The 18,107-nt window shown below is 39.7% G+C and overlaps 1 protein-coding gene across 13 annotated transcripts in view; it reads left to right on the top strand.

Annotated features, from left to right (window-relative positions):
• LOC108248866 (rho GTPase-activating protein 23-like) overlaps positions 1–18,107 on the top strand; it is a 183,455-nt gene that overhangs the window by 125,515 nt on the left and 39,833 nt on the right. For 9 of the 13 annotated variants that reach the window (XR_003040350.2, XM_025011026.2, XM_017437904.3 and 6 more), the window contains 13 exons: positions 2,082–2,121; positions 2,204–2,341; positions 3,757–4,065; positions 4,146–4,207; positions 4,341–4,447; positions 5,585–5,697; positions 10,072–10,224; positions 10,309–10,387; positions 10,572–10,645; positions 10,736–10,825; positions 10,905–11,030; positions 11,125–11,169; positions 11,251–11,344. Coding sequence is in view for 12 of the 13 variants with exons in the window: in XM_025011026.2 (XP_024866794.1) it covers positions 2,082–2,121; positions 2,204–2,341; positions 3,757–4,065; positions 4,146–4,207; positions 4,341–4,447; positions 5,585–5,697; positions 10,072–10,224; positions 10,309–10,387; positions 10,572–10,645; positions 10,736–10,825; positions 10,905–11,030; positions 11,125–11,169; positions 11,251–11,344 (1,430 nt within the window). In the remaining variant the exon portion in view is untranslated. Of the gene's footprint in view, positions 1–2,081; positions 2,122–2,203; positions 2,342–3,756; positions 4,066–4,145; positions 4,208–4,340; positions 4,448–5,584; positions 5,698–10,071; positions 10,225–10,308; positions 10,388–10,571; positions 10,646–10,735; positions 10,826–10,904; positions 11,031–11,124; positions 11,170–11,250; positions 11,345–12,250; positions 16,541–18,107 lie in introns of those variants that run through there. The other 4 variants (XM_037974535.1, XM_037974530.1, XM_025011024.2 and 1 more) reach the window with 4 other exon arrangements.

Genomic DNA, 18,107 nt, shown 5'->3' with positions numbered 1-18,107 from the left:
ACCCACGTCACCTCTTCGGGCTGTGCCCGGCCGGGCTCCATGGGTGAAAGCCCGGCCACCAGGCGCTTGCCAACGTGCCCCACCTCCAGGCCTGGCTCCAGAGTGGGGCCCCAGTGACCCGCGTTTGGGCAAGGGAACACTGTGTCCAATATTTTCACTCATCATAAGGGGTCTTTGGGCTGCACTTTGTCTGATCCGTCACCTAGGACCTGTCTGCCTTGGGTGACCCTATTAGGGGCATGAAGCCCCTGACAGCATAGTTCCTAGGATCATTGGGACACTCATATATATATATATATATATATAAGGCAATATAAATACATTAAGTTTTAGAAATTAAAGCTACTTTTGATAAAACCCCAATGAAAGTTTTAATAAATGAATGCCTTTTTTGCATTTATGAGAAGATTTCCAGCAAGTCACAAAAAAAACGTACAATAAATTAGACTTAATTTTTAGTTTCCTTTATCATTTTATTTAGATGCAAGCATATGCTTTATTATTTTAAAGAGGGACGCCTATATTATTAATTTGACAGAAACAGACATAGGCATTGATATGTCAGAGTTTAAATTTTATCAGTAGGGAAGTAGACAAAAAAAACCCTCTCTTCACAAGAGTTTTTTCCTTGTCCTAACATGCAAAAATACCAATTGTTGTCAACAATTTATTATCAGTCTTTCTTTTTATCAAATAATATATTTTAATATTTTATATTATTTCACTCAAAAGAGCTGCATTGTCTTTATTTCAAGTTTCAAATTAGTTTTGCAGCTCGAGACAAATTTTATTTAGTGGGAGAAGGAGCAGAAATGTTTCTTTTGAGTGTAAAGGTTGCAGAACTCTGGGCTAAAAGGTCTAGAATCAGCACAGGAAGTAAACCTGAGGCTTCATGTTCAAAGACTGTTGATTTTTGACTTAAACTTGGCATACGCCTAAACTAAGAAAATGGTGTACTCACAAAAAAATCCAGATGTGTGAAACTGTGCACAAGCATGAATCCAAACACATTTCCTTTATACATCCAGATCAACATGGAACTGAGCACAGAGGAGACCCATCCCCTGAAACACCTCTATATAAATACAAAGATACATGTAAATATTTCCTCCATGTGTGATTCTCCTCTTCAAAAAGAGGGATTTCACAGAATGTGAGCTGGAGAGGCTCCCAAAATAAGGTAGCGGGGTTAAAAATGTTGGGTTTGACACACTGTCTTATGGCATTAAGATGAGTGACAGCGTGTGTTCAGCGCAGAACATAGTTACATAAGAAGTGGTCATTAATCACTGTCGCAGCTGATTAATGTTACACATCACTTACATGGATCACACCCACCTTTACTGTAACTGAATGCAGAAATGCAGCAGCAATATTTTTGTAAAACTTCACCATTGGTGGGGTGCACCTCTGAGACTGAGGCATTTCAAACTTATGCATACGCACCCTTTGTACATGAGGCCCTTTGACTTTATGCCACCAGTCTTAAACATTACTCAGTCAAGACAGTGTAATTTGATCAATCAGTGGACAACACTTAAATATATAATTATATTGTAGTTCCATATACAGTATTCTTGTTCTGAAATCCTGAATAGTACCAGCTTTTTTACATCATACATTTCTTTGTCACATAGACTGAGGTTGCTCATATGGAAGATCCATATAAGCAACCTCAATTTACCAGATTTACAGGTATTACATTTTTCATAAATCTACAATAAACCTGGACATGAAAGTTTTATTATTACATTTCTTCTTTATTGTGCCAGCAAATAATTAAAGGATAAAAATGAGATTAATTCAAGAAGTTTATAGCAATCTTGGACTGCATTCAGTAAGAAACATGTCTATATGATGAGTGACCCAAATATTCAGTGAAAACTCACACAGATCAGCAGTCCACAAGCATGTTAACAGTTTAATGTATTTCATTTGGTTTGAAGCAAAAAGAAAGAATCCAATAATTCATGAAGAAGTAATTACATAGTCATCATGTTTTGAATTCTCTCATATTTATTAGCTTGTGTTTTACACCATAACACTCTGTGTTTGTAACCAGCCTTCTGTCTGTTTCACAGTAAACTACCAAAAAGGGTCAAGAGCTTTTTTGCTGACAGGGTAAGTCTCTGTGATGCACTTTATTTTTTTTTATTCTGTATTTGAACAGTGAGAGCCTTAACATCTCTACATTGTGCTTCAGTCTCTGGAGAGCCTGCGAGATCGGGAGGAAGCCCGCTTCAAGCGCCACTCCACCTCAGAGCTGGGAACCATCACAGTCAGTGATGTTCGCAAGGAAGGCTGGCTGCACTACAAACAGATCCTCACAGAGAAGGGAAAGGTATAAATGTAGTCCTGAACAAACTATCTGACAGCTGTTTGAACCTGTCCGCAGACAGATTTATCACACATAAGCGTCACAGTAGTGATGCTGTGAGGAAATATTACATGTGTGCTGCTGAGATCCTTAAAAGACGGGCTAAGGAGTCATAAGTGCTGCTGTATATCCTCATGATGATCCATTTTTTAACTTGAGACCTAAAGAAAACAATCTGCAAAGTTCATCCACTGTGGACAACAGACAGCAGCTGGTAAGAGTAGCTCCGTCATGAGTTAGCAGCATGTAGATTCTCTTTCGGAGCAGAATTTGTTTTACATGTCCAAAGAGGTGTAACAAGATCTTGGGAAATTAAAATGTTAAAAGATTTCTTGTCAAGTTTAAAACAGTCTCATGACTTTGGTGAAAATATCACTGAGGATGTCTCTCCACTCAAAATTGTGTGGCAGTAGTTCATAAACTGGTCAGGCACTAGGATCATGTAGACAAATGGAAAGACCAGCTTCCCCCACCCCCCTGCTGCCTCTTCAGATATATGTTGAGAGAAAGTCTTTTCTTTAAAACATAGAAGTGTTAGTGCCAAGTTCAGAAGGCTATTTGTTGACTGTGAAGATGAGAAACTAAAGATTGTACCTCTTGTTAATTTGTTTGAGATGATTGGAAAAGTCAATCAAACTTCAAGGTGAGGTGGAGGTGGTAACACAAGATTTGACTGGACTGTTCAGTGAGAGTCGTTCCATTTACAAATATCTCATTTAAATGTGGTCAAACTGTCAGAGCAGAGAGGAGCTGTTTGGATGGCAAACCAATTTAAAGCACACATCTCATTTTGCAAAAGTTTGGTGAATTAGACAAATGTGATACATCCTTGTTTACAATTATTTTGGCCATATGCTGGTGTAGATTCTCAGTCATCGAGGCCATGGTAAATTCAAAAAATGTTAAAAAACAAAAACAACTGGACTTCTGTAGTTGAAGACATTTCGCTTCTCATGAAGGAGCTTTCACAATTCAGAAATAGACTCCACACTCTCTATTTCTGAACTGAGAAAGCTCCTCGGATGATTTAACTCAGCAACAGTGTAATGTACGAATATCAAACTGTACAGCTGACACCTCATGGGTCAGAGATAATGCCTGTTGATTTTAAGGTTTAACGGGGTCAAAGGTCAAGGTCACAGGTAACTCTTTTGTTAAAAAATTGTCTATTCTCCTACATGTCACCCTTTTGTTACCTTTGCCAAGGAAGTTATGTTTTCAGTTGTGTCCGTTAGTTTGTCTGTATGTTAGCAAGGTCATGTATAAACTAATAAACAATAAAAAGTGGAAAAAGTCAGAACTTTCACTCAGATAAACGATATCAGTTTTCTGTTTTGTGTTCTCTTTTTAATGTTCCTTTTCTGTCTTTGTGATCACAGAAACTTGGCGGCAGTATGCGGCTGTGGAAACGCGTCTTTACCGTGCTCCACCACAACTCACTCTTTCTTTACAAAGACAAACGGGAGGCTGTGCTCCATGGTGCAGGAACGGGGCCCTGCCAGGATGAACATCCACCAATCAGCATCATGGGATGCCTGATTGACATCGCCTACAGTGAAACAAAGAGAAAGCACACGCTGAGGCTGACCACACAGAACTTCTGCGAGTACCTGCTGCAGGCTGAGGACAGAGACGACATGCTGGCCTGGATCAGGGTCATCGGGGAGGGCAGCAAAACCGATAACGAGGTAACACATTATATTCAGTCAGTGTTCTACATGTTCGACAAATACATACTGAGCTCATTTGAATGTTCCTTTTCTTTTAGGAGATTGGATTCTCCAGACAAGCTCTCATTGACAAGAAAATAAAGGACTACAGGAAGCACAGGTCAGCATGAGAGTGGGACTCTGTGTCAGAAAGTACAAGCTTTGTTTTGACAAAAAGAACAAATGCTGTGGGGTTTTCATTCTCTTGTCATCTGAAAATGAAATGATGAGAATGATTGTGTTTCTGTGTGCAGCCTAACAGGTAATAAGCCGGACTCGACTCCTAGAGCCCATTGTATGATTCCGCCTTTCCTCCTGGTTAAAACTGACAACTCATCAGCCAACAGAGCCTTGAGATCTGGTGGGTATCAGGGCAACTCTTTGTTTAACAGGGAACCACTAGGAACTGCTGGTTCTAAGCAGCAGAGCAGTTGACAACACATTGTTCTAGTTGGAATTCCTATGATCCATTTTAGTATGATTCAGGAGTCGGCAAACTTTACAGTAAAATAACCATTTCTCCTTCTTTTCTCACTAAATAAAATGTGACTAGAGTGACAAAACAAGTTTAAAGTTTAAAAAAATAAAATAAAACAACTCACCCTCCAATGGACTTGCAACCTGTCCAGGGTGTCCCCCTGCCTTTCGCACAGTAACTGCTGGAGATAGGCACCAGCTCCCCGTGACACGCCTCATTGATATAGAAATACTGGTTACAAAATTTATAGCTATATCATAAATGTATTATTATTGCTATTTTTACATGCAGGAAATTTTTGATGAAATTTAAACACTAAACAATGCGGGTATACAACTATACAATACGAGTCATTTCTTTATTTGTGAGAAATAAATAATAAAGCATATTGTATTCTATAAATTATTGGGGAAAAAAAAGAGCAAACTCAGCAAATTAGGCCAGTTTTCTGGCCTAATTTGCTGAGTTTGCAAATTTTTTTTTCTTATAAAGGTAACTTCCTATTTAGCTTATAAAAGAAAGCTTTTCTTTTTAATTCTTGTTGTTCTCAGAATGACAACATAGTTTTGTTCAGTGACTTGTATTCTAATAATCTTTGACATGTTTGCAAAACTGCAATTTGTTTTGTTTTTTTTCCTTAATTTCAAATGTATTGAAATGTTAAAGTTTCTGGTGGTTTATAGAGAAAGCTCACACTGTGTGGTTGGATTTTGGATTAATGAAGTGGTCAACAGACTGGCAAACTACACCATGTTTGGATCAATAGTTTTCGCTTCTTGTATTAGTACTATCATTCTGCTTCAGAAATTTTATTGACATGCTTGCATAAAATTGGACAAAAAATACTTTTTTGTTGTGGTTATGAATATGATTATTATTCATTTCCATTGATTTTTTTTTGTTGTTAAAGCTACATGGAGCCACTGCAAGGAACTGAAGAGTATGAGACCCCAGAGCCATAGCTTGCAAACCTCTATTCTAATGAGTGGGTTTACATGTGTTCTGTGTTTTTGCTCTCAGAAGACCACAAAGCACTGTGGGGCATCAATATCATGAAGAAGAACAAGAAAGCAGGTGGTCCTAAAGCCTTTGGAGTCAGACTGGAGGACTGTCAGCCAGCTGTTCATCATAAAGTAAGTCTAAGTGACGTGAGATTCAGATCAGCTGTTGACTGGGCTGAGACTAGTTGCTGAACAACATTCATCAGGGAATCGCCAAAATGTATTGTGACACTCAAAGTGATTCTCAATTTCCTTGTGTGAGTCTCAGAAGCTTACAGTCTGTTGCTTGAGTTTTGAACATATTCAAAAATTTGTGCAACAGATTTTCTCTCAAAATAGTTACAGAGCCATTTTGGGGATCTCAGACCTGTCTCAAAAGCCCAGGAACTGTATTTTGACACCTGCAGGGAGATTTTATCAAACAGAAAACATGTCCAGGTATAAAAAACCACACTGATAAACAAAAAAATTGTGAAGCAGCAAATCAGGTTCTTAAACTCAACACACAGGAAATAATGCAAGCTTTCAGGCGGTCAGTGTGAGCAAAGTTCTCCAGACTAGGGCTCCTCAGACCCTTAATGATTGTTGACCAGTTGCATTAACCCCTATTGTGATGAAGTGTTTTGAAAGGATAATCAGTAGTTGAACAATGACATGCCATCGCTGGTCAGGCTGAGGAGGGGACCAGAGAAAACTATGGAGTCCAACATTACAACATGGAACACCAAGCCATCTTTTGTAACAAAGAAGGCACAGAAGCGGCTTTCTAAGAGCCCTGAAAAAGTCAAATATAGACCAATAATTATTAGTGTCCTTTTACCAATATACACTAGAAATTTTGCTTACAAATTCAATCACAGTTTGGTATGGGAGCTGCTAAGCTGATAATAGCAAAAAAAAATGCTGTGGAGCAATATTAGGGCAGCTGAGAAAATTACTAACACCTGACTCCCCACCTTGGAACAGATCTCCCTCTGCAGGTGTTTATGAAGAGCACACAGCATCACTCTTCTCATTCCAACCTATCTTTGTTCACACTGCTGCCTTCTGGGAGGCACCATCGGACAATAAAAACAAGAACTCCAAGGTTAAAGAAGTCATGAAGCTTTTATCCTTAAAAAAACAAGTTAAACAAAAACACAACTGGACTTCTATTTTGTAGCTGAAGATGTTGGCTTTCCATCCAGGGAGCTGTGGAGTTCCGAGCTATTAAACTGCTTGAGATGTTATGTAAATTAGATTCATGTTCAGATTAATCTCACTCCCCTCACAGTGCAGAGTTGTTAGTCTTTGTTAGCCTGGCTCACAGAAAGATGCTGTGTTCACATGCATGAAGGTGTTGATTAAAGGGGAAATGACTGGGTATCAGGCTTATTGCTCCATTGTAAGTTTTAGAAAGCTGAAATGTGAAACCTTCAGCTTTCCTCCTCTGTTTAAAGTTGGACTTTCTTGTTTGACTTCCCAAATCCCCCTTTTGGTCCTCAGAAGAGTGTCCCCTATCCTGGAGGTGTAGGTGAACAACTGAGTTCTGTCCAGAAGAGCTGGCTCTCCTGTGTTGAGCCATGCGTCTGAGGAGAGGCTGTTAAGTTTCTCCAATAAAAAGGTTACCTTCCTCACTGCACTGAACTGCACACACCACACCATTCAGTTTGTGTTTTGTCCTTAGGGTGAATCAGCCTCTGTCTGAGTCCCATTAGGTTTAAAATGGAACGGGATGTTCTGTTTGGAGAAACTCTTTGAGTTTCTCAGATACTCTAGCAACATATGGAATGTAAATGGTTTGCGTTCATTTTTGTTTTCCTCCCTGTTCTGTTATGTGGAATGTTTTTTTAGATTTCCTTGCTGACTTAGAAAAAAACCCAGTTAGGATAAACACATTTTAGAGAGCTTTTATGATGTGTTTCTCTTCCTTTTCCTTCCCCTTTGTCCTCATGGGGACATGTTTGGCAGATGGTGTAGAGTTCGGATAACGGAAAAATTGTGTTTCAGTGGGTGGTGAAAGTCAAACAGAAAGTATTGACCTGGTTTCCTGTAGACCTCAATGTTAAAACTTCCATCTCTTCCAGTGAGCACCAAACAGTCTGAAAAAGGCAGCTTGTTGTTGTTCACATCCTCTTTGGTGAACTTGATGTTGTCAACAGAGTTGACGTGCCTGGTGAAAGCTTCTACTTCCTGAGCTTGGATATCTGAATCAATGGCTTGGTGTTGTTCCCTTAAAGGAGTTCAGGGATCTTTTTTCCACTTCCTCCATGTAAAGATTGGCCACAGTCGGTGACAGTAGAGATCCCATGGGACAACCATGCCTCTGTCTGTAAAACCCATGCTTCTGTCTGTCATTTTATTTGAAATAAGTGGTGGAAAGACAGAGGTCCAGCAGGGTGCAGATCTGGTCTGGGGGCAAATTACTCTTGTTTTTAGATTATCTTGCTGAAATAGCTTTCTGACAGTTTCCACTGCTTCTGATATGGGTATACAAGTAAAAAGTGAAGTGACATCAAAAGATAGAAAGGCTTCTTCTGGAAGCCCATTTGAAGCTGGCTCCAAATGCTGAACTTTGCTTGAACAAATCCATGAAGTTTTTTTGTGATGTGGTGTGTTTCTAACAAGAGGAGATAGAAGACAGATAAGATGTTTTTGAATATTATATGTTACTGAGTTTATGCTGGTGATGATGGAGGTATACGTATATGTCTCCACTGTGTTTGCTTGCTTTTATATTGTCTTTTATGTGTAATCTACAGAAGGTCAGCACCTCTTGTTTTAAATGTGCATCTAAAGAAATTTGATTTGATGTTTTCATTTATGACGGTTGTTTTTCTGTTTTGTAGGTAAAATATTGTTGTGTGAAGCAACCCTTTCTTTTTTCAACCCTTTGACCTCAACTCGCCTTTTCAGCAACAATCCTGTCTAAAAGGTCAATTTGGTCTGAATGAATACTGTTTTTTGCCCTGAACATATTGTTTATATTTCAAGTTCCATACACAGAACATCTAATCTGCCCAGTGTCCTCCATTCTGCACTACACTTCTCTATGAAAGAATGATGTATGCAGAGAAGAAATCTGTCTTTTAAAGTGTAAAATCTTTTGATAAAAGAAAACTTTCCCAAAGCCTGACTGGCTAATGATGTATTTTCACTTTGATAAAACTAAAGGCACGGGGACCTTTTCTCTCTTAGTCTCTGTGTTCATCTTTCGCCCTCATCCTGGTCCCTGCTCCTTTCGTTTCACTCTGTCGTTTTGCTTGACTTCAATGTTTAAAGCACAGGTTCTGTTTGATTCATTTAATGTTTTTTGTAAAAGATTTTGTAAAATAATCATTTGTAACTTTAAGAAATAAGTCCAGTTAAAGAATTTGCTCATCTCACATTTTGCTTCAATTCCCAACTCCATCAGCTATAAGTTCCAATCCATTCCTCAAGTTGTCACAACAAACTTGGGTGACCTTGGAAGAGACCCAGACCCACTGACAATCAGTGGACTTTTGGGCCTCAATCTCCCTCCTCTATGTGTTTCTGCTGAGGTCTGATCAACCTCTCTGGAGTCACTAGGAAATTAGGAGCGACAGCTAGTCACACAGCCTCGAAACCAATAAGGCACCCTCAGGTCTTCCCTCCTGATGATGAGAAAAGCAGTGTTTTGGTCTGGTTATGACATTTTAAGTTGATGCAAATTGATGAACAGAATGTTTCACTTCTAATCTGATTCTTCTTCAAACTAATCTGACATTTTGGTAGAATTACAAACATTCTTCTGACCTAAATTCCAAAGTAAAAAATACTTATCAAACAGTCTAAACTGTCCAAAGTCTTGCAAGTGTAAAACCTAAAACCTTTTTCAAACATCCTGTTCAAAAGATTGCCATATTTTAGACAATTTATAATCAAAATCTTCCATGAGGATATAAAGGTTTATTTGTCCATCCAAAGCATTATTCTTCTCAAAACATTGTGAAGTAGGAAGTAGGAATTATTGTTCAATTTTGGTTGATCTCTGGAGATCATCTGAGAATCCTTAATTTGGTGTTTTGTGACCAACAGAGAAGTCCCAACTCTAATTTTGGGAACCAAAGTTCTAAAGTCAAATGATTGGCAGCTGAGGCTTGGACCAAACTAGATTATGGTGCAACAGGACAATGATCCCAAACACAGCAGCAAATCTACAACAAAACCGTTCAAAGAGAAAATAATCAAAATGTTGCAACTGTCCAGTCAAAGTCCAGTTCTCAACCTGATTGAAAACCTGTGATGGGATGGCTGAGCAGAAACCAATGTATGCAAACCACAATGAAGAGATGGAAAGAAGAGAGGGACAAAATCTTTTCACAACCATGTGAGAGATTGATATAGTCCTTCAGAAAACCACTTTAATCCTACTAAAGGAGGTTCTACAAGCTGCTGGACCAGTTTTGTTTTGTTTGGTCTTTTTTTACATACTGCTTCTATATTTTGGTTTAGGTTTTGATTAATAAGAAGTGACACTGAGTAATGTGTCATTCCGTCCCACAGTTTGTCCCTCTTATAGTGGAGAAGTGCTGTGGTGTTGTGGAAGCAACTGGTCTGGAGTACACTGGTATTTACCGCGTCCCAGGGAACAACGCCATGGTATCCAGCCTGCAGGAGCACCTCAACAAGGGCATGGACATAAACGCCGCTGAGGAGGTGTGTGGGTTGTTCCAGCCCTAATTTGAAATGTGTTTCTGTTATCCTGTTTCCATAAATGTGCCGTCCTGTCTCTCTCCACAGAGATGCCAGGATCTCAATGTAATCAGCAGCCTACTGAAATCATTCTTTCGAAAACTGCCTGAGCCTCTTTTTACTGATGGTCAGTGCTACCTTTATCAAGCATGGATGTAAAAGATTAGGCCTCATTACTGTCTAAAGATTCTTTTCTGTGTTGATGAAAAACAGAACAATGCCATCATCTCGTCTGACATTAGCTTCTTACTTAAAACCACCAAATAGTTTTTTCAATGGAAGCTAACCTTAAAGCATAATTTTGTCTACAGACAAGTACCACAAATTCATTGATGCCAACCGAATAGAAGATGCAGAGGACAGACTAAAGACCATGAAGAAACTGGTGTGTTCAAACTGATTTTCTACTAAAATTTTACCTGAACTTTGAAAGTGAACTCTTTTTAATTTACACTGATTTCCTGATTCCCTTTAGATTCACGACCTCCCAGATCACTATTATCACACCATGCAGTTCCTAGTGGGCCACCTGAAGAGGGTGGCTGATCACTCTGAGAAGAACAAGGTGAGCTCAGCTGCATCCTCATCCCTTGATAAAATAATCTAAACAAGAATCAGTCATGGAATGTTAATTCTGGTTCCAGATGGAGCCAAGGAATCTGGCTTTGGTGTTCGGCCCCACGTTGGTAAGGACATCAGAGGACAACATGACTGACATGGTCACCCACATGCCCGACCGTTACAAAATAGTCGAGACACTTATCCTCCATGTAAGAAATTTTTGCAGAGCAGCTGCAAAACTTTTACCTGCCTGTAGCTCTGGTCAAAAGTCCACCTGTTAACATGGTTTGTTTGATTCAACAGTATGACTGGTTCTTTAGTGGCGGAGAGCTTCGGAGGGAGGAGACGGTGGGTTGGTCCACAATCCATTTCCTCCCTGATGTCTCCACGTGCCCTGTTTTTAATTTGTTTGGGTTTATTTTTGTGTAGGAATCTGAGGAGAAACAGGATATGCAACCCGTACCCAACATTGACCATCTGCTGACCAACATTGGCAGGCCAGGCATGCCTAGGGAAATGTCAGGTGAGAGGAGGGGGGACATCCAACCTCTTAATGTTTTAAGTAAGTAAGTAAAGTTTATTTATAAAGCGCTTTTCACAGACATAAAATCACAAAGCGCTGTACAATAATAAAAACAGTAAAAACAAAAAAACACCAAAAGAAACACAATAAAATCAAGAGATAAAAGCCTGGGAAAATAAAAATGTTTTCAGCTGCTTTTTAAAAACCTCCACAGAGTCAGCAAAACGGAGCTGCAAGGGCAAACTGTTCCACAGCTTTGGGGCTACCGACTGAAAAGCGCGGTCCCCTTTGGTTTTTAACCGTGTTCGTGGAACCACACGAACACAGGCAGTTTCCTGTGCTTTGGTACAGAGTTACTGTTTGGGTAGAGTTGAAGAGAAGACTCTGTAAACTGTTTCTGTCAGAACATTTATTTCTTACACCATAAAATATATATGTGCAATCCATGGCAAAATTGTGGAATTACCACTCTTGGAGAATGTTCTTTCAGCTATTTAATTTTGTATAAAAAATAAATTACAGACAGGCCACAAAACCTACTGGCATTAACAATAAAAACATAATTGCTTTGTTAGATCAAGTTGAGGAGCAAATGTGGAATCACTCAAATTGTCTTATCTAGAGACATATTGCATGTTAAATTTCAATGAACTCTATTATATAGCCCCTATATATATAGCTTCTAGAATTGCGCCGCTCAAGGTGGCTGCATGTTGGAGTAGCTCTGTTACATTCATTCTGAGACATTGCTTTTGAAAATGTTATTCCTCTTTTTTTTCTTAATGTAAATCACTTTTTTTGGATCATTATTTCCTCTGGTATTGGAAGCTGTGCAGATGGAAGGATTTTTAATGAAACCTTTTTACTTTTGGACATTTTGTTATGATGCGTAACCATGACAACAAGTGTTAAATGTGAAGAACCCTGATGTCCAGTCATGGCCAGAACCAAGCAGACTGCCCATAAATCCACCGGAGGTAAAGCTCCCAGGAAGCAGCTTGCCACCAAAGCTGCCAGCAAGAGCGCCCCGGCCGGCGGAGTGAAGAAGCCTCACCACTACAGGCTCGGTACCTGGTTTTCAAGGAAATCTACCACTACCAGAAGTCCACAGAGCAGCTCATCTGGAAGCTGCCCTTCTAGCACCTGATCCAGGAGATCGCCCAGGACTTCAAGACCAAACTGAGCTTCCAGAGCTTAGCCGTTATGGCTCCACAGGAGGCCAGCAAGGCTCACCTGGTGGGGCTCTTTGAGGACACCAGGACTGAGGACACATCAGGACAGACCGCGACAAGAGATCCTTCCTGCCCACAGCCATCAGCATCTATAACAACTCTTTAACAAAACCAGGATTATGAGCTACAACATCATTTAATTTTCCTTTGGGATTATTAAAGTATTTTTGAATTGAATTTGAATTGAATTGAATTGAATTGAATTGAATTGAATTTTGTTACATGTATTTTTCTTGTATCTATGGTAAATATGAGCATAGCAGCTTTTCAAGGCTTTATAATAATTTTCCCAAGTTATTTTACTTCACACTCAGCTGCAAACCACACCAGTGTACGCTGAAAGTCATGGTCTGAACATGGTTACAGAACCACATTATTTGCACAAAACAGAAATGAGTTCTTGAGGTTCCCAAACCAGACACCCCCCTTTCTACGAATGTGCCTTGAGATCCTGTCCATAAATAGCACATACAGGATCAAGGCACAACCCTTCAGTCCAATCTACACTGAGAACGAGTTCAACTTTTGCTGAGAATGCAGACATAGCTTTTGCTTTGGTTCTATAGTGACCGAATACTCCTTAAAAGTGACCCTAACACCCCATACTACTGCAGCACCCCCTCCCCACAGAATGCCTCAAGGAACGTGGTCATAAGCCTTCTCCAGGTCCACAAAACACATGTAGACTATGGAGTCAAACTCTCTCCCTTTAGCAACTTGGTCAAGGTGAAGATAAAGGATAAAGGTGGTCCTCAGTTCTACAACCAGTATGAAAGTCACATTGCTTCGCCTGAATCCGAGGTTCATCAATCGGTTGGAGCCTCCCTTTTAACACCCTGAGGTCAAATTTCCCAGAGAGACTGGGAAAGGTGATCCCTTGATAGTTGGTACACATTCTTCTGTCCCCCTTTTTAAAAGTAGCAACAACCACCCTGGCAGTGGCGCAAAAAGTGGGTATGTACTGTATGCAACGCATAGGGGCGCTGCACTAGAGGGGGCGCCAAAACGATGTGGGGAAATTTTTTTCTAGTCAGCATTTTCTATATTTAACAGCTGTTTGTGCATGTATGAAATGATCAATAACAGAGGAACGACACTGATTAGACGCTCCTCCGCTCCTTCACCTCCCCTCCTGTCGTTCCCCCCTCCCACACAGGTCGCTATGGCACGCACCCCTTCGAGAGCATCCTTAGGGGCAGTTTCTTTTTCTTTTAAATTTGAATTGTCGTAGACAATGATTGGTAGTGCACTTGACAACAGGGAGCTAAAGATGGGGCGGCAGAAAAAAAAGCTGTGGCACAAAACAGAAAAAGGATAAAGATGTTGGGGGAGATAAAGAAAAGGTTTTCAAAGTGGTTGAAAGACAGTAGTTAAGTATTGTCAGTGTGTCAACAGGAGGGTTGTAAATATTCAGGTTAGCTTAACCTCCTAGGACCCTGCGGTCCACATATGTGGACATCATTTTTCTCATAGACTGCATTATAAAAGATAAAAAAAATAAATCTTTGTTTTTACACTCATCAGGTCCCAATCAGCCCACATAACTAAGTGAAGTTAAAAATGCATACCATGCTAGAGTTCGGGTCTTAGGAGGTTAAGCTAGCCTAAAATGACAGGTGGCTAGGGTTGCCACTTGTCCCTTATATACGGAATTGTCCCGTATTTGGCTGTTAAATGCTGCGTCCCGTATTGGTTTAATACAGGACGCCATTTGTTCCGTATTTCTATAATTGTTCGATAGACACGCCTATTACACACATATCCACACTAAGTGTAACAATAATGACCAAAATAAAACACAGGAAACATTAAGGCCAGGCTCGCAAAATTGTTGTGGTGGGAGCGCCTGGCTACAGTCCAGCGCTGTTGTCACAGTTGCCTAGAGATGGACACAGCCGAGGTAGCTGCTTTTTAAAATGTCCACCCGATACCTCACCATGTCATTAGAAGCAAAAAGTCTTGCAAAAGTGCAGACGTGAGTGGGAAGATGCACATCCCAGGATGTACAGCGTCAATGAGGATGAATCTGTGCCGCCCGGACAGAATGGATCAGAATGGATCAGTAGAGAAACATTGCAGACCTGTCAGAACCTAGAAGAACCAGACATCAGTGTCTCTTAATCCCTCAATCATCTCCCAAGACCCATATGGTACAAAAAAATTTGCTGTGATTAGTTAAGTTTCTTTTTGTGCTTTTAGTAGATTATTATGGTTTGATTATTTGATTAGGATGTTGAGTTTGGATGGTACATTTTTCATAATAGTATTAACCAAAATAATATAAACGGCAATTTAAAGAACAAATCATAGATTAACAGTAAATAAATAAATATTGTGAAGAGAAACCGTTTATTTGTCCTACATTAAAACAGTTTGTTAGGGATTTCTGTGTAGGAAAAATGTTTATATCTTTACTAACATAAAGATATACTTTAAGTTAAAGTTTAAGTTAAAGTTTTTACAGTGTTCTGTGATCAGTATTATTTCACTATTATTTTATTAATGTGGTTTACCACTTTGGATAACCTGACTTCCTATCAAGCTATAAGAATGAAGGAAAGCATGCTAACCAATGCCTCAGACACAGACCTGCAGCCCATGGGTGGTTCTAGACAGGGGCTGACGCAAGTTGCTCTTTGGCTCACCTATGTATTAAATGATGAAATAGTGCTTGATTGAAATATTGTTTTTTTTGTTGTTTTTTTTTAAATGGCCCCCCCATGAAAAAACATTGACTACTCTAGCACTGTGGTAAGCCTGGTCTAGAACCAGCCTCTGAACCTAACTCCTTATAAATATTTTGATATTAGTCCACAAAGTACCGGAATTTGCACATAACTTACTTTTGTCTGTCTGACATGGATTTAAAATATTAAATCTGGTGTTATGATCAGTTACTCAGTACTTGAGTAGACCTTTTACCAAATACTTTTTACACTTGCTTATTTAAAGATTAATCTACTTCTGCTTAACATGTTGAAATTATACTACTCTGATTCATGTACAGTTTTTGGGTACTCTAACCCACCTCTGTAATAACTGCACTATTGATTTTTTTAGTTTTTTACAAAAAACAGCCATAAAATAACATATACCACTTCTGTGGGCACCCCACTGTGGTGAATGTCCCTTATTTTAATTTCTGAAAGGTGGCAACCCTACAGGTGGCTGTTGTTGTCTTGCAACTGTTTGCTGTAGTTGTAGGCCTATTTACAATATAACAGATAATAAAAAGCAAAATAAAGACCCAATAAGTTGTTTATGGTAAATTATAAAGATGATAAATTATAGAACATGGGTCACCAACGCTGTGTTTCTTTTTATATTAAATAACTGATATTTTGCATCTACAAGAGTTAGAAAAAACAGTGGTTAGTACAAAGACATGAATTTAAAAAAATTAAGTTTCTTTAAAAACTACATAAGTTATTACTTAATAAGAAAATATGTATTTTGAATGAATGTTACAAATATGTTAAATCCTACAAAACAGTCAAATATATTCACTAAAACACATTTACAAATGTTACTGATTAAGACTAACATCAAAGAAATGTTTTATGTTTAAATATCTGTATTTCCTGCTATAGTAAATCATCCATTATGTGTCCCTTGTTCCTATCTGGGTTAGGGTGGGTGCTGGAGTCTCAGCTGCCTTTGAGTGAAGGCAAGGGACACCTCAACCGTTCTCCAGTCCATTACAGACTCTTGAATGATATATTCAAGAAATATACCCAGCAAGCCATCTACTGAAGGGTTACAAGGCTCTAGAAAAGCTAAATTTCCTCATACAGGAGAATATTGATTTGGTGTTTCCAAATTTGACAGTAGCCCTTAGAGCAGGAGTGTCCAATCCTGGTCCTCGAGGGCCACCATCCTGCATGTTTTACTTGTTTCCCTTCTCCAGCACACCTGATTTGAATCAATGGGTGATTACCAGGCTTCTGCATAACATGAAGAGGGAATTAAATCACTGAATCAGGTGTGTTGGAGCAGGGAAACAAGGAAAAACATGCAGGATAGTGGCCCTCGAGGACCAGGATTGGCCACCCCTGCCTTAGAGTATTCTTAACCATGTCTCTGACAGTTGCATCTGCCAAGAGATCTTGTAGCAAGCTGAAGCTCATCAAAACATACCTTTGTTCGAGTATGAGCAATGATCGCTTGTCCCAGTTAGCAGTGATCTCTATCGAAAACAATGTGGCACGGTCTATTTCATTTGATGCTATTCTTGACAAATGGGCAAGTGCAAAGGCACAGAATGTAACAGTTTAGTATTAAAACTCTGACATAGAGTACAGGCTGTTGTTCAGATTTCATATTTCCACTACAGAAAATTTGTTGAGCACTGAGTGCCACTACTGTTACATATTTTTACTTTATTAAACTTTTTTTTGTTTGTGATTGAGATGATCACCTGTTGTAAAATGTAACATAAAATATAAGTCCATAATGGAATTACTGTATTTTATAAGTGCATGAATAAGGGAGAGCTGTATGGACATATTAAACCTAGGCGAGGTAGGGGGGGAATGCGGTCAGGGGGTGCCGATGATGTGTTCGCATAAACCTCAGAAAGTATGTAGTTGCGCCCCTGCACCCTGGTCTGCTACTCTGGAGGTCTGCATCTCAGGGCAAATCTTGTCCACCCCTGGTGCCCTGCCAACAGGAAGCTTTTTAACTACCATGGTGATCTCTGCCATGATAATGGAGTTGTCTTCCAATGAGTCCTCCGATTCTACCTTCTCAAAAGTGGACATGGTGGCCAGATAAGGAGATCTTCGAAGAGCTTCTTCCACCATCCGACAATATCCTCAGTCTGGGTCAGCAGTTCCCCACCCAAACCAAGCACAGGTTGGGATAGGGCCCATTTTCCCTTATTGAGTAGTAGGAGGAGTAGTCAGTTTGCTAAAACCTCCTTGAGGCCAACTGAAAGTCCTTCTCCATGGCCTCTTTGAATTCCTATCCTACCTGAGTTTTTGCATCTGCATTAACAGAAGATGTTGTTCTTCTGGCCACCCTGTACCTGTCAACTGGGTCAGGAGTCCTCCAGGACAGCTAAGCCTGAAAGGTCTCCTTCTTCAGCTTGACGACCTCCATGACTGCTGGTGTCCTTTGGTTGCCACAAAATACAGGGACCAATGACCTTCTGACCACAGCTCCTGAAAGCTGCATCTGCAATACAAAGCCTGAACTTGGCCCATTCAGATTCTATGTCCCTGCCTTTCCCTGGGATATCTGAAAACTGTCCCAGAGGTGGGAGTTAAGATCTCAAAAACAGGGTGTCAGGGTTTTTATTTATAAAAACTCGCTAAAAAAAGAATCACACCGGAGAGTAATATTTGTCTTTATGAAGGCCTTCGCAAAGAGAAGTTCCACCACAGCTGCTAACAGTGTGCTGTCCAGGAAGTTCTGCCCCTCCACTTGGGCTTTCTCTTTATTTAAAGGAAGAAGAAATAAGAAGAAAAAAGGGGTTGATCTGAGCAAGCCAAGGCCAGTTCTGATCATAGCAAAAACACATAACACATCAC

Source organism: Kryptolebias marmoratus, linkage group LG2 (assembly GCF_001649575.2).
Source record: "Kryptolebias marmoratus isolate JLee-2015 linkage group LG2, ASM164957v2, whole genome shotgun sequence".
NCBI classification, from domain to species: Eukaryota; Metazoa; Chordata; class Actinopteri; order Cyprinodontiformes; family Rivulidae; genus Kryptolebias; species Kryptolebias marmoratus.
This window is presented reverse-complemented; position numbering and strand designations above follow the sequence as displayed.